A 15,595-nucleotide genomic window follows, 5' to 3' on the forward strand; every position below is an offset into this window, starting at 1 on the left:
CTATTTGTACTACACTACCATATATACTTTTTGACCACTCACACTAAAAGCCTATTAGCAGACTGCTGTAGCTCAGTTGGTAAGGCAGTATTCCACTGACCACAGGGTCAGTGGTTCGATCCCAGCTATAAGTCGAAGTGTCTCTGAGCAAGACGCTGAACAGCCAACAGCCCTTTCTCTTCCCATCCCCAGCTGTGCAGTGCCGGTCCAAGCCCGGTAGAAATTGGGGAGGGTTGCGTCAGGAGGGGCATCTGGTGTAAAAACTGTGCCAAATCAACATGCAGACAATGATCCACTGTGGCGACCCTGAACCCACGGGATAAGCCAAAAGGACCGAAAATATATACTATAAGCCTCCTGGACATTCAGAAATCACCCAAGGATTTGTTCAGAGTTTAAAGACTGTGGTTTTATTGTGTCAGCAGGACAGTGTCTTTTTCGACATGTTCAATTAATCAGCTTTGACATTTGGGTGAGGTGGCAAGTTCCCATAGACCAACCACCAGACCACCAATTTTGCCTCTACAAGTCAAAAATGGTACTTTGAATTCTTCTACTGACAATAGGTACCTCATACAATACTTGACCACCTATGGTTAATTTCTTCTCCACTACAGAAACACCTGTCATGGAAGAAGTTTATGCTTCCACCACTTCACCAGTTGGAGCACATTTCTTTTTGCTTGTAAAAAATATATTTCACTCTGCCTATACACTGAATTCCTGTATGTTTTCTTTATAATTACTGCACCGCTCAACCATTGTGTGTTGGCTACTGCATTTAACACTTCTGGAGTGCTACAATTTTTTCATTAAATTCAATCTCTGCAGTATTGAGAGAGATGAGGATGGAAGACATTGCTTTTTGATTCAAAATGTTGCAGCAGTGTCTCTTGGTCAATGCCTTTATTTCTAAAAGTCTAAACAATTTTATCGATCTGGAGTGTTTTGATTGCTGAAATGTTAGGATGCATACTGCTTATTTCAGTCCCATTCCGGTCTACAGCTTTGCTGCATATCAGATGCCTGCCTGTTATTCTAAGAACCACAGAGTTGAGGGTTTATTTTCCCAAAGAACATTGATTTAAAGCTACAATAAATAACTTTTTTACAATCTTTCAATATGCTCAGAATGTGCCAAAATGTATCATATTGTGGAGCAGTGCCATCAATACCTCACATGAAGTCACACTCACAGAACAGCACTGGAAATGGTGCAGCGATTTCTACCTATAGATGATTTTGAATGAGACTTAATCTATTTCAGGCCAGTCAGAGAAATGTAACACTTTTTGCTTTAGTTAAGTTAAAATAAGGTTTAAGTTTTTTCCTATTTATATATCTTGTAATCTGATCATAATATATACCTAGTAAAAGAGCACAGCAGAGCAATGAGGGGGATGAGCTGGGTGGAGCAGAGTGATAAACTGATAAAGCTGCATAATGTAGCTGTAACTACCTGTACAGACATACAGACATATACAGGAGAAGTGATAGAAACCAGTGATCGTACACCTTAACCTACTGTATGCCTGGCAACTTTACTAAAACACACACCTGCACATGCACCCACACACACACTACTGACCTCACAAACCCTGGTTTATGCCTACCCCAGAAACAGTTAAAGCTACAGTGTCCAACTTAATGATAATGTGAGACTAAGAACCATTTCTCTCTGCTCTAATATAGCTTTGCTTTGCTTTTTAGAGTCCACCACTCTCTTTATAGCCCATCTAGTTGTTGTGGTAATCAAATTACAATAATTGAGAATGCTAAAAAACGTACTAATCAATCATAAATCGTTCCTTCATTGCTAGAACACAGACATGACTGCCTTAAAAATATATGACACCGGCTCTCATTCATAGGGTAAGGCGCACACACATCATTATCAGGATTCCAATGGTTCTCAGAATTAGGACAACAGGGAGACAAATTGTCAGGGATAGAAAGTGAGAGACAGAGGTGGGAGGACAGAAATACATTATTGGGTCTACTGCGATACAAGCAAATGCCGGAAACATAGTGTAAGAGTAAAGAAAGGGGTAATAGGGATTATAATGGCTACCATTTTAATGTGGGACATAGTGGCCCTACACACAACTGACTGTTTAATATGTGTCAGGCTGACATGAGAGATGTGATAGTAACATTCATCAGCTGAAATGGACTCCCATCATACTTTAAAAAGCCTTTCTAGGTCAATTTGTACTTCTGTCAATGAGGGTTGCTGTGACTTGCTAATGGGTCAGCCTGAATGTTAGTATGTGAATCTGTAGAGTATATGTTGTTGCATTCATGCAGAAAAAGCAAATGCTTTCAAGCTTTTAGTCCATTTTGACCTGCTCTGTCTGTCATATAAGAACTAAAAGGGATCACAGCGACTTTGGAGCATAACGTATTTGACCAACAGAGATCAGTGAGACAGATGAGGAAGAGAAGTAAAACAGTCATCTTTTCTTTAAAAAAGACGCTGAAAGAGAAGAGGGGGCTGTGAGGTGAAAGAATCAACATACAGAGATAGAACAGAAACTTCAGGGAATGGCTTTTGACAGCATATGTTCTTGCACTTACCTGCTGAGGAAGCCTGCGAATGGCAGGCGGACAGGGTATCCATACCGAATCATACGCACCATCTCAAGAACCCCAATGTACTGTAGCTGGGTAGACACATGGAAGCTGTCAAAACTGTCTGACTGACCACTGGTGTTGGGGCGAACACACTCCACAAAGTGGGGTGTACAAGTCTGCAGTTTACTGATCACCTCTGACAGTGAGTTCTGCAAAGAAAAAGGAGAGAAGATAAAGTCCAAAGCAATTACTTGTAATTTTACATAAGAAACAGGTTGTGCTTTAAATAACATTTATTAGTTTTAGGCTGGGAGTGATATTTTACAGTAAGTAGTGAAGAAGGAAAACAAGGGCCTTTTTCTTTTGATGTGCAAGCCACAGTGACTAGAGTGAGATCACGTTGTGTTTGTGACAAAGTGGTCTGATTTTTGGGTGTGCGTTTCTCCTCTGGAGGAAAACAAAATACAAAGAGCTCTTTGCTCAGTGTGAGAGTAAGCAAGCTTTTCTTCAAACTCTGAATTCACAGATGCTGCATCCAAAGTCACACAGACACACACATCAACATATACGTAAACACTTACATCTGTGTTTTTGCAACTCCTCTGACTAACGTCAGTCCGTGTTCTCCCTACCCTTAGGTACAATGCTGAACACCTCACCCCTCGTCTTTGAACGTCACTAGCAGCATTCAAATTGCCATCCTGCCATCATGCGCATGAACACACACAAATGTGTGCGCATGGCACACAGTGGTTGTTGTTCATTGTTCATTCATTCATGTTGAGGGCTTCATGTTTGGCTTGGTACAGCATAATTTTTCAGCCTACTCTCTCCTTCCCTGCCATTCCCAGAGGGACCCATCAACCACAAGCCCACAACTCTGATTGTGCAACACACTGGCTTCATTCAAACCAAAGGTACTGCTTTTCTGAGCACATTTCATTCTTCTTTCGTCACTAGCAGACACTGAGGCCACTTCTTACTGAATATTATTGTTGCTTAATATAGTTAAGAAATCACAGTGCTCTATTCTAAATGTGTCTGGCTACACTGTTACAAAAGCTGTGTTTTGTGTTTCAGTAACAATTATGTTCAGTGTTATGGGAACTACTGTAAGTGTGTAAGTCTGAAGGATGGATAAACTACATTTCTCGATTAAGATGAGGACTCCTCCCAATAAATCTTAGGTTTTATCCAAACATCTCGGCATGGATAAAAGATAAGATCTGCAGATCAGTCTTCAGTTTTAAGTACTGATCCAGATTCTTAAAAGCATGTTTTGTTTTTGTTTTTTTTGTAGGAAACAGATATCAAGTAAAACATTAAGACAAAGGTAGGGTGCCTGTTAAACTACAGACTGCCACTGTGGGGCTGCTTAACCAAGGCCCATAGCTGCTCAGTGTTTACAGGTCAGATTGTGGATGTGGTGGAAGGCATGCAGGTATGAATGTGTTTAACTGAATAAATGTGATCAGAGGATTACTGAAAAACAGTGGTGACACAGCAATAAACCAACCAAACAAAAAAACATTAAAACAAATAAATACATACATTTTTAAATTAACTTTCTCCGACAGTTGGAGAGAGATGTGTATCCAGACAAGTCAGGCATGTACTCTACCTTGTACTCAACTTCTCAGATGTTCGGGATTTGGGTAAATATCTGTTGTGTTTTTTTTTTCTATTTCTAATATAAAATGACCTACACCCTGTACTGTCCCTGAACACATCCTAACCAGAGCAAAATCTTGAAACAGAACACTCACTGCTACTGCAGGATAAGATAAGATAAGACATCATTACAACTCCACCACCCACTATGACCTCACTAATAGTCTTATGGTAGGTCTATCACCTTTCTGACAGTTTCAACTTAAAAACTGAGAAATTATGACCCTTACAGTAGAATTCCTGGCAGAGCTGCCTCATTAAATTGCATAAGATTAGCCAGTGAGTGTTGTGAAAACCCCTTTATGTTGGGTTGTTTGCTCCACTCTGCTTTCTCTCCTCAGGGCTGCTGACATGTAAGAAGGTAATAAGCAATAGGAGATACACCTGAGCCCAGTATGCAGATTGTATATAAATTACTTGTATTTAGTAACCAAAGTGTCTTCTCTTTCTGTTCTAGTCTAATAGCTGGGCTATGACAGTGTAGAGGCAAAAGCACTGTTACTTTCCTTACGTAAAACCTATGCACAAAGGCAAAAGATACATCCACTCCAACAAGAAGAGAGGAAATATCCAATTCAACTATCATCCAGAGTGGATGGTACAGACAAATATGCAATTAGCTGTTTGATTATTTGCAGGCTCATTGCTAAATGTACCAGAGTGGTGAAGAAAATGAATGCAGTGGCATAGAACACCAACTGCCAACTAGCAGTTTGGAGGTGTAATTGCAAAGCAACACGTGCAAGCTATTGCACAAGTATCCCATGGTTACATGTAATTATCTAAGTGGAACTACAAAGAGAAGAGGGCCATGGGTAACTGTAGGTGGCATAGGTTCACAGAAGCCAGGATAAGCACAGCTCCTAAATCTGCTGCTTTTGCTTATCAGTACCAAAGCACCACAGCCCAAAAAAAGGTATCCTGGACAACTCTAGTCAACAGTCTATTGCCAGACTAACACAGTCAGAGTCACAGCTGTACACCTCTGGATTGTGGGAGGAATCAAGTGTAAGACATAAGCTTTTGCAGACAATATATAGAACACAAACTCAACACAAACCTGCAACTGACAGATATGGACCTTTTTTTGCTACTATGGAATGGGAATGGTTCTTACCCTCAGCTGGACAGCTACAGTGATGGGTCCACACCTTTCTAGTCGTTGGAGCAAAGAGTTTGAGCCTTTTTTCTTCAAGATCTGACAATGGTAACACATAATAGAAACATGTTGGGTGCCATCTGAGCTATATGAAATCATCACCTTTTATTAAATAATCACATTTGGCTTTCTACTTTTTTTTAGGTCTCAATTATGTTTTTTCATAAGCTTTAAAATACTTGTGTAGCTCAGATTTGGTTGCACCTTGAAGTTGCTTATAAGTTTACAGTCTCATCCTGAGTGTCACACAATATAATTTAAATTCTGCATAAATGATGAGGGATTCCCCCTGTGCTTCTCATGCTGGGGTTTTTTTTATGTTTAAAGGTTCTCTAAAGGGAGTTTATCCAATTTGAAGGTCTGAGGAAAGAGAGATTTTTGTGCTGCAGAGAGTGCAAAGCCTAATGAGGTACATTTGTGATTTTTGATACATGATTACCTAATGTTTCCATGTAAAAGTGCTGGAACAGATCATAAAGGTGAAAGAGGTCCTATGTAAGCCTTTCCTTTAGATGGCTAATGAGCCACATGGCAGACAGGACCCACCCAAGAGATTATGCAAACCTTTTTAGTCTTTTGTCAATTGATTTCCAAAACATATAATCAAATGACACAGAGTGAGAGTCTGGATATAGTATATAAACAACGCTGTTATCTGGTGTGAGCTTTGTTTTTGTTAAGTGTATGTGAATAACCACAGCCATGTCTTGACTGTGCGTGCTATCTCTTTATGAGGTTGTACCGAGAAATTCAGTTCCCAGAGGTTTATACATAGCACAGTGGTGGAAAGTAGCTCAATTTAGATTGTTGCTTTATTCTAAAAATACAGTTTTTCCATTGATCTGCACATCAGTCTGTTTCCTGTTTGAACAAAAAGCTTCTAGCCGATTGTGACTAAATGTTGTGTAAAATCTGCAAGTATGCTTTGCATACAGTAGTTGGAGGTACAGTACAAAGCAACAATCCACTGTTGTACTAGACTCACTACACTGTGAACAGTATACTGTACCTTGGTAAGATCATGGTACCTCCGGGTCTTTTGGGGAAAAGAGCTGGCAGTGACAAGTGAGGCTGATGGCACCCTGTGGAGCAACAAGGCAGCTTTAGGCCCCCTTAGTCCTATTCGGCCTTGGGCTGCTGGCACCAGAGAACCAGTCTGAGTCAGCTTGGCCTGGAAGAGCTGCTGCAGTAACACACTCTCACTGGCTGCCAGGCACAAAACACATACACACAGAGAGGGAGGAAAACGAGAGTAAAATGAGGCAACAGCATTGGTGGAAATAAGGGGGTGGAAGAGAATAAAGAGGGTAGGGATGAACAGATGAACAGAAAGCAGGAGAGAAAGAAAGGAAAGAAGAGGTAAAAAAGGACAAAAGAAAATCAGACGAAGAGAGTGGAGAGGACACAAAAAGTTAGTTTTCATCTAAATAATCAGTAAGCCAACAAGAAAGGGTGGACCATGCCACTTGACAACACGTGGAGCGGCCTACATCAAACAATAAGCTCATTCAGAAAGCCAAACCACATGTGTGTGAACATGGCCATGTGGTTCTCTTCTAAAAGGCTAAGAGAGAAAGAGAGAGACGCAGAAGAGAAGAGGATGAGGACAGGTAGGCATACTAAGCAAAACATAATAATAATAACATAAGCTGGACTTACACATTGCTCCAAGGGTAATTGTCTTTTAATTTAAAGCCTTGCCACCACCTTTAGATATTGTAGATCCCCCTGCCCTATTATGGCTTACGTTTAACAGTTAGGAGGGATGACGCTTACAGTGCAAGAGGCAACACATGTCAGTGTGTGTGGATAAAAGGCTGTAAGACATCTATTCAGTCAGACATAGGGATAACAGCCAGGAATGAGTGAAGGGCTAGCTTTAAGAAGATTAGCCTCATCATGGAAATTACAGCAATTAGGCTGCTGGACACAAGGCTTGACTGGAAGTATCACAATGACTGTCTGTGTTGTGCTAACCATAACACCCTACATCTGGCACCTTCTAGAGACAATATATACACAGACAGTCCTGTGCACACATACAAACAAAACCAGACTTGGACAAAGAGTGGGTTTGTGTGCTGATATTTTAGATAAAAGTACATCTTTATGATCAAGTGGGCACTTACACTAAAATGCCTTCATATGTGTGTTATTGATTAGGTACTTACACTTCATTGTAAACAAGAGATTCTGTGGAAACGAGTCTTTGTTTTTTGTGAGGCATCCTGTGAGGTCATATGAAATCTGGTGGAAAAACAAATCATACAAGGACATATAAATTCTTATACAATTATTATTGTCACTCATTATAGTCTGTTTGTGGACTGTTGCTAGAGTGAGTGCAGGCAGTGTTTCCCAAATACACTACTCACAAAAAGTTAGGGATTTTCGACTTTTGGGTTAAATTTATGGAAAATTTAAAAAGTTCATGCTACAGTGATATTATATCCTGAAAGTAGGGCATTTAAGTAAGAGCACACACTGGTAATTTCTACATCTCAAACTAGTTACTGAAACAGCACAAACAACAGTGGTGGGTATGCCACAGCTAAAATGTCTCAATTACTTGTCAATTCTTAAGTGTCGCCTTGGTCTCATGATGTCAAAATGTTAACAGCATGATGAAAAGGACTGTTTAAATACAAATTGTGATTGAACCAGATCATTTAATGTTCTGGTTCAATGGATCAGACATGATCCATGAATCACACCGTGATTTTTGCAGTTAATCACCTTGTAAAAGAACAGCATGTTATGCAATAAATACTGAAACACTGAACAGTTATACATGTGCATTCAAAAGTTTAGAGAAGGTCAAATTAAGTTCATTTTAGGTACATTCAGAAATTTAACTCAAAAGTCGAAGATCCCTAACTTTTAGTTATATTTTACACTCCATTTTTTCAATCTGTTCAAGAGAAAGACAATTTTTGCGATCAGGTAACTAGAGGACTATTTTCCCTCACTATCCCTCACCTGAAGGCTACTTCTCTGCAGCTTACAATATATGACAGCAGCTTACCCGTCAGTTAGGTTTATTCCAAAATGATAACAGAACAAACAAAATGTATTGTTGGTGTGCCTCAATACAGATCTGCTGTGTGCCAGAGATTGTCTAAATAAATTAAGAAGTGTCACTTTGTAAAAACTCCCAACAACCAGTTGTCAGCCAATTAATTATTTGAGCTGTTGGAACAATTAGTTTAACTATTATCTATTTTATGTAGTGTTTAATTTGAGGTAGCTACTTGGTATAGGTTGTTGTATGTACTCTATGATGCAGAAATTAAATCATTTGAATTAATTGAAGTCAGTTTATTGAGGAAACCAAAAGCTCAAACTTACAATAAATCCTTCCTCAATGAGGCTGCTAATGTTCAGATTTTCTTGAAACCATTTTAGAGGAGTTAATTCAGCTGCTATGTAATCAGTGTGGAAGATGCTGCTATTGAGCTGTGTGATACCGAGAGCTGTTTACTTAGCATCTAGCTTAATTGATGGAGATGTGGTAAAATAAACAACATATACACACACTCAGTTGTGTGCCCAAACAATTTTTTATGATTTAAAAATACAGTACTTTGTAGTGTCAAAAGTTTCACAACATAGTGTGACTTCTCCTCTCTTCAGAATCCTCCAACATAAATGTTCATATTATGTCAGGAAATCCAAAAATCTAATTGTAGTTCTGAATTAGGACGTTTGGTAACCTATTCTGTGGACTACCGAAAGCAGCAAGAAGCAGCAAGTAGCTGATGGACAATAAGGTGTGCCAGCCAGTAGGCTGTTAATATGTAAATACAAACAAATAGTATCCCCCTCCATCCACACTTGGTCAGCCACCACCACCAGCCACCAGGTCTAACCAAATTCTGTGGGAAACACTGCTAGGCCACAAAGTCTTTTAAAGGTCTATATTACCAATATAGAGAGGCTTTACACAAGCCCACAAATACATAGCACACACTTTCGCACTTTCACGGTTCACACAAAAATGCAAAAAAAAAAATGTTACATTAAAATGTGTAGGTTCATGACTATCAGAGGTGTCAGTGAACCAAAGCATGGTAGGTAGCCAGTTAAAAAAAGGTGCAGTAGAGATCAAAACGCTTGGTCAAACATGTAGGCACACTTTAGCTCTAGTAAATGCCCCTCAGAAAAATAAAGCAGTTGCAGTTTAAACAAGCATGTCCACCAAGAGAAAGCTAAATCCTACGCTAACACAGTCTAAATCAATCTACAGATAAAACAAGATAAAGTAAGACATTGATTATTTTTCAAATCCACCCACATTATTGTAATAATAATTGCAGTTGTAAAACAGGCTCTATTCTGATTTTGTGTTTCAGTAAATCTTGAAGTATCCATTGTGCAAAATTAAACATGTACTCAGAGTCTAGTCGTTTTCTGTGTGTCTGCATTTAGTCTGCTGCATTTACTGGGATTTCATGTTAAATTGTTGCACTCTAAATGAATATAGTGCCAGTGTTTATGTACAGAGACAGACCTGTCCAGCATAGTGGCAGACTGTGAACGCTGGGCCCTGGTCTTCGGGTGGGGGGTTTCCATTGCCATCCTTGGTGGTGAGAGAGAGGCCATGAGTTGGTTTTGCATCCAGCTGTGCTGACAGCCTTTTGTACAGAGTCTGCTCTGCTGGTCGCAGACTCTGGGTCTCCTCATCTAATACACACAGCAATCCCTGAGGCTTCTGAAGGAGGAACAAAGAAATATGAGTTCATGACTACAATCTATACATGTTAAACTCATATTGATCATTAAAAGCTTGGGTTTGTTTTGTTTATTGGTAATACAAACAAACAGCCCTTCTGTTTATTTGTATTTCTTACACTACTGTTTCTGACACATTACATTGTCATGGATAATTTACCTTTAAATCAAAGTACAATTACAAAAAAATAAATAAGTTCGACAGAGCAATTTTCTAAACGAATTCCTGAGAACCAAAACTTTCAGTGATGAGACAAGTTGTATGTAAACAGAAGCTGGAGGATTTTAAAGCTTGATGTTGTTGTGTTGGAGTGGTCCCAACCAGAAGCAACCAGTACCTGAAGAAAGAAATCCAGAACGGCTGGCTGGTTTCCGTGGCAGTGCTGGGTCTCTGTGGGAATGCCATCTTGCAGACACTCAGCCTGCTCCTGCTGGAATAGTACTTCAGAGACGTATTGCCTCAGCCGCTCATTGGTCACGTTCACACATAGCTGGAGTGCACACAGCATTGACTTAGACATACACATAAACCTGTAAACACACACTTCAGTGCACATAATGAAGTTTGTCAGACATATTCTTCTAAATGTTTTTAAGCCAGCATACATAAATATAATATCCAACATAATGTACTCTGGAACCAACAGGGATGTCAATGAGACATAAATGAAATGACAAGCAACATAACATACCTGAACCTGCGAAATCTTATGCATGAAGCAGAAAGCTCTACAAAGATTTTTCTCATCTGCTATCCCATTATAAAATAGACACACGCGAACTCTTTCCAACCCACCAGTCAACCAATCACAGCATAGGGATAATTGAAAAAAATGGGTTTATCTGCTGTGCTCGTGTGTGTGTGTGCGTGTGTGTGTGTGTAAAATGCTGGAGAGGAGACTCTAGTGTAACTTGTCACATTGATGAAATGAGAATGGAACATGATGTGAAACATAACAGGTCTGCTGCAGCCGATATGTTTAAACTTCTTTTGAACCCAGATGTGTCAGAAAATCTTATGGTGCTGTAATCTAGGAATTAACTTGTCACACTTGCACTTTAGTTAGGTGTCGCTCCTTTCAACCCAGGATCTGATGCATCTATCTTTTGTACTCTATCCTCCTGTTCTGTATCCTACAAAAAAAAGTTCCAGTAGGTTCAATGTTTAACACCAGAAGAGAAATTAGAATACAGGGTAATAGTGCTAATGTTCATTGGCACTTATCTTAGGGGAAAGATTTATTCAGTAATTTAACAGACTGAACAATAATTTGCTGGATGTGTGAAAATCATAAATAAACATGGCTGAGTTTTTATCTGGGGGCATTCATTTTGTTATCAGAATGGCGATACTACTAACATTTTGTTTCAAAGCCTGCATGAATAAAAACTGCAGATTTAGAGCTGTGCTGTTTTGTCGTGCAGACAGCTACAGTTCCGTTTTTCCTTTCTTGTCTTCAAGAAAGCCTACTCCATTAAAGCCTTAGTCCCTGCAGGTGGTTGATTGAGTTAGCTCATTAGCAAAGTGCTGAGCACATAGATCGTGCCCCTGACAAACACAACTCTAATTAACAAGCACTAATAACCCTGATCATTCTCCGCACGGAGTTTGCCTGTGTATGTGTCTGTGTGTGTTTATACAAACATGACTGGGAGTCAGGGTTTGTCACGTCTATATCCACTCTGTGAAATCACCAGGTTTGTTCATCTAAAACATACTCCTCCTGCTCTTTCTTCTCACATAGTTGGTAATGTAAGTGTTCAGAGCCCACTGATATTAAAGGCAGCTCTGCAGCAATAATAAAGAAGATATCAACAGAAAAGATGTGAAACTGACACTACCTGACCAAGTTACCCGACCAGGTTTATTTTTTATTTTAGCCTCTTCCTCAGTCTCTTTATAGCAATTTGCAAGTTGTCCATTCCATATCCTGAAGAGGTAACTAGTCACTTCTATGTAGAGTTGATAATATTAGGAGGAATTGTTATGCCAGAGATGGCTTAGTTGTTCTCTCTATATCCCTCTCATTTTCACAGACACAGACACAGACACAGACACACACACACACAGACACACACACACACACACACACACACACACACACACACACACACACACACACACACACACACACACACACACACACACACACACACAATGGACTTGATGTTGTGTAGTTGATGGCTCAAAAAGAAGGGAACATAAGCTTTGAAAAGCAGGAATTACTACTTAACCTCTTGAGTACTATGAATTAAAGTCTCTCTCGCTCTCTCTCTCTCTCTCACACACACACATACACTCACACACACACACACAGACACACACACACACACACACACACACAGGTTTACTCGAAACAACAATGAGTAATGAGTTGTGTTTTGACCTAAAACTGACCCCCAAACCAAATCATACTGTGGCCCCACAAAATCTAAACTGTATCATATTAAACAATATTCTCACAAGCAAAGACGTACTGGTTTAAAGTTGCCCATTACTCATACACAGGCAGTCGCTGTGTCAGCCTTCAGTTCATTTCAGGACATCTTAAAACCACACTGTAGCTACAGTGTAGCTACAATTACTGAATAAAATGTCTGGGCTGAGTCAAAGGTATTTTAACAATTTGATTAAAATGTCTTTGAAACTACAGCATCTCATACTCGTCAGAGATATTTCTATGGCTCAGGACAACCTTCTAAGCCAAGGATGTTAATCACATAATGCAATGAATAGATTTGTCTTATATTTTGTAAAACAATTTGGGGGAGTGGGGTGGAGTCGAAAGGGTTTATTGAAATTAAAAATAAGTTAACACTCCCACCTGCTCAAAGCCATTCCTCTGAAATTCTTCAAACCCAAAAATGTCGAGTATCCCAATTTCCAAGGCAGGATCACTAAAAGAAATTAAGAGGTATGTTACACAACTTTTATTCCAGGATCAAAGTGAGAACTTGACTGGTAGTTTACATCACATTGACAGGAATTATGCTTTTTGTACCTCTGTGTGTGTGCAATAAAACATCTAAATAGGGTGTGCCACAAGTAGTGTTGTTCATACATTTATTACATTATGTGGTTGATGTGTAAACAAGGCAATGCTGAAACACATTCCAGAAGATGCAGCCTTGGTTATCTAACAGTTTGATAAGACTTCACAACAACAACCCCAAGGATTCTGTGGCCTCTGCCTGTGAATTTGTGTGTGTGTGTGTTTGAGTGTATGTGTTTTTTTGTGTGTTTTTGATAAACCCTGGTTGTGTTCTCCATGTGTCCTTTGTTCAGTGTTTTCCATTTTTGTCTACATGCCTATTTGTGCAGGTCGTGCAATGTAAACTATTGCAAACCTCCACCCTAATCTATGTGTGCAACAATCACTCTGCAGGCCTTCAATGATTGACTGCTGTTGTGTGATGACAGATATACTACGTCAGTGGTGTTTGTGATAACAGTTATCAACAGCCTGTGCTTCCAAAGAATTGTTGCTGGTGGTTTACTGTGAAAACACCCCCAGTGCTTAAATCCACACAGACGCCCACACAGAGTGCTGTACCTAATGCTGTCGTCCTGTCCATGCAAGTAATCATTGATACTGTTAACCAAATAGCTAAAGAGGCGTCCGTAGATGGTCTTTGCGAGCTGGTCTCTGTACTGCTCTGACATCTCCACTGTGTGGCGCCGAGTGATCACATCACCTAACACAAACGGTATAAGAAAACACAATGTCTAACAAACTTATTGCACTCGTCAGATAACACGATGATAGTAGAGTATTACGGGTTTACTTTGATTCACTAAAACAAATATTTCAAGAATAGGAACCACTTTCACGGGGATATTTTGTCCCTATACCTCAAAGTTATTCTTTTTAGCTGCAAGAAGTCAGAATGTGGTTTTAGCTTATCAATAACCTGTTAAACCAGCAATACCAAGAAATTCATTGTTAACAATAAAACTAATCTATACAAAACCTAATTACAATAATTAAAACTTTAAACATGTTTATGTTAAAATACAAACAGAAACTAACTCTTTAATTTTGTGTCAGCCTCAAATATCATTCATAGCTTGTACTCTCCTTCTTAATGCTAATTTTCTGTAGTAAATTGGGGTTGTTTAATCTTAATCTTGAATCTTTAATCTTAATCTTTAATTTGAAATGCCCGCTTTCTTATGCACTGTGGTTAATAGTCATCCTAATACTGGCCACACACAATCATACAACACTTAATTAAAAGCTACATTTGTAAGTTCAACAGGGTCTCCTCTATATGTCATTGCACAAGAAGGACCAAGTCGGTGAGAACATACCTTTGAAGTACTGAATGTCAGAGGTAAGGGCAGTGCTCAAGTCACTGGAGGACACCTGCAACATTCCAGCAACTGCAAAGGGGGACACCAGAGAGAGATGCACAGAAGAAGAGAAAATTACACTGACACTATGACAAGGTGAAAGCATGAAAATAAATCACTGTGCGGTGATTAGTCACAAGTACATTTTTGACCAGACCCCATAAACAAGTAGCAGAAACAGGTGACAGCCCCTCAAATCCCTTTGCCTGCATCACAAGACATGACGACTACAGATTCTTTCCCATTCAGGTGCTGATGTAATTTGTTTACCATCTCATAAAAAGGGTAGGGGTCATGACAGTTGCATAATGAAGGCGTGAGACACTCAAAGAGAAAACAGGGAAAAGAAACCTTAATTTCAATGGTATGAATGTGTGTTAATGAGGGATTTCTCCTTGCCATGGTTCCATTTTAGCAGAAAAGAGCTGTTGTCTAATGCTAACATGCTGGCAAGCAGAACTCCAAAGAGGGAGCGAAAGGAGCCATGATGATGAGGCAAACATGACGAGACCTTGTGATACAACCATCTTCCCCACCCCAGCCCACTTGAACACAAGGCAGAAATGTGACCCCGGTTGTGAGGGGGCACTGACCTCTCTCAAGCAGCTGCAAGTCAGAAGGGAAGGCTGTATTGGCATCTGTCAACGCAGTAAAACGTAGATCACCGATGTGGAGAACAGCAGATAGCAACGTAAACACTGAGTCAACCTCCTAGTAGAGAGAGAGGTCACAGAAAACAGGAGAAGAGACAGAAATAAGGAGAATATGGAGAGTTAGAGGGCTGAGATTATTGATCTCTGACAGCACTGAGAAAGGAAATCTACATGGAAAATAAGAAAAGAGAAATAGAGAATGAACAGCCTTATCATTCTTTTTATTGCAAAATGCTAAAACATTACATTGACAAGTAACCTGATAGGCGCTATCTGAGCTGGAAGGTTTTTGCTTGTGTGTGTTAGGGTATGTCCCAAGGCAGGATATGGAAGCTGATATCTGAGCATTAGTCTCTGTGTGACTCTATTCACAGAGAGACCTGCACACAGGGAAGACATGGGAGCAAAGGATAGAAAAGAAGTGATAGGGAACACTGATGGCGATTGACCTTT

General features: G+C 39.7%; 1 protein-coding gene across 8 annotated transcripts in view; it reads right to left on the reverse strand.

The window, feature by feature from the left end:
- Positions 1–15,595, reverse strand: part of myo16 (myosin XVI) — an 88,030-nt gene that overhangs the window by 22,523 nt on the left and 49,912 nt on the right. For all 8 annotated transcript variants that reach the window (XR_010915198.1, XM_067516140.1, XM_067516145.1 and 5 more), the window contains 10 exons: positions 15,083–15,200; positions 14,448–14,519; positions 13,690–13,831; positions 12,961–13,033; positions 10,474–10,626; positions 9,915–10,115; positions 7,576–7,651; positions 6,414–6,610; positions 5,363–5,443; positions 2,578–2,783 (listed from right to left, as the gene is read on the reverse strand). Coding sequence is in view for 7 of the 8 variants with exons in the window: in XM_067516140.1 (XP_067372241.1) it covers positions 2,578–2,783; positions 5,363–5,443; positions 6,414–6,610; positions 7,576–7,651; positions 9,915–10,115; positions 10,474–10,626; positions 12,961–13,033; positions 13,690–13,831; positions 14,448–14,519; positions 15,083–15,200 (1,319 nt within the window). In the remaining variant the exon portion in view is untranslated. The remainder of the gene's footprint in view (positions 1–2,577; positions 2,784–5,362; positions 5,444–6,413; positions 6,611–7,575; positions 7,652–9,914; positions 10,116–10,473; positions 10,627–12,960; positions 13,034–13,689; positions 13,832–14,447; positions 14,520–15,082; positions 15,201–15,595) is intronic.

Source organism: Channa argus, chromosome 9 (assembly GCF_033026475.1).
Source record: "Channa argus isolate prfri chromosome 9, Channa argus male v1.0, whole genome shotgun sequence".
Taxonomy (NCBI): domain Eukaryota; kingdom Metazoa; phylum Chordata; class Actinopteri; order Anabantiformes; family Channidae; genus Channa; species Channa argus.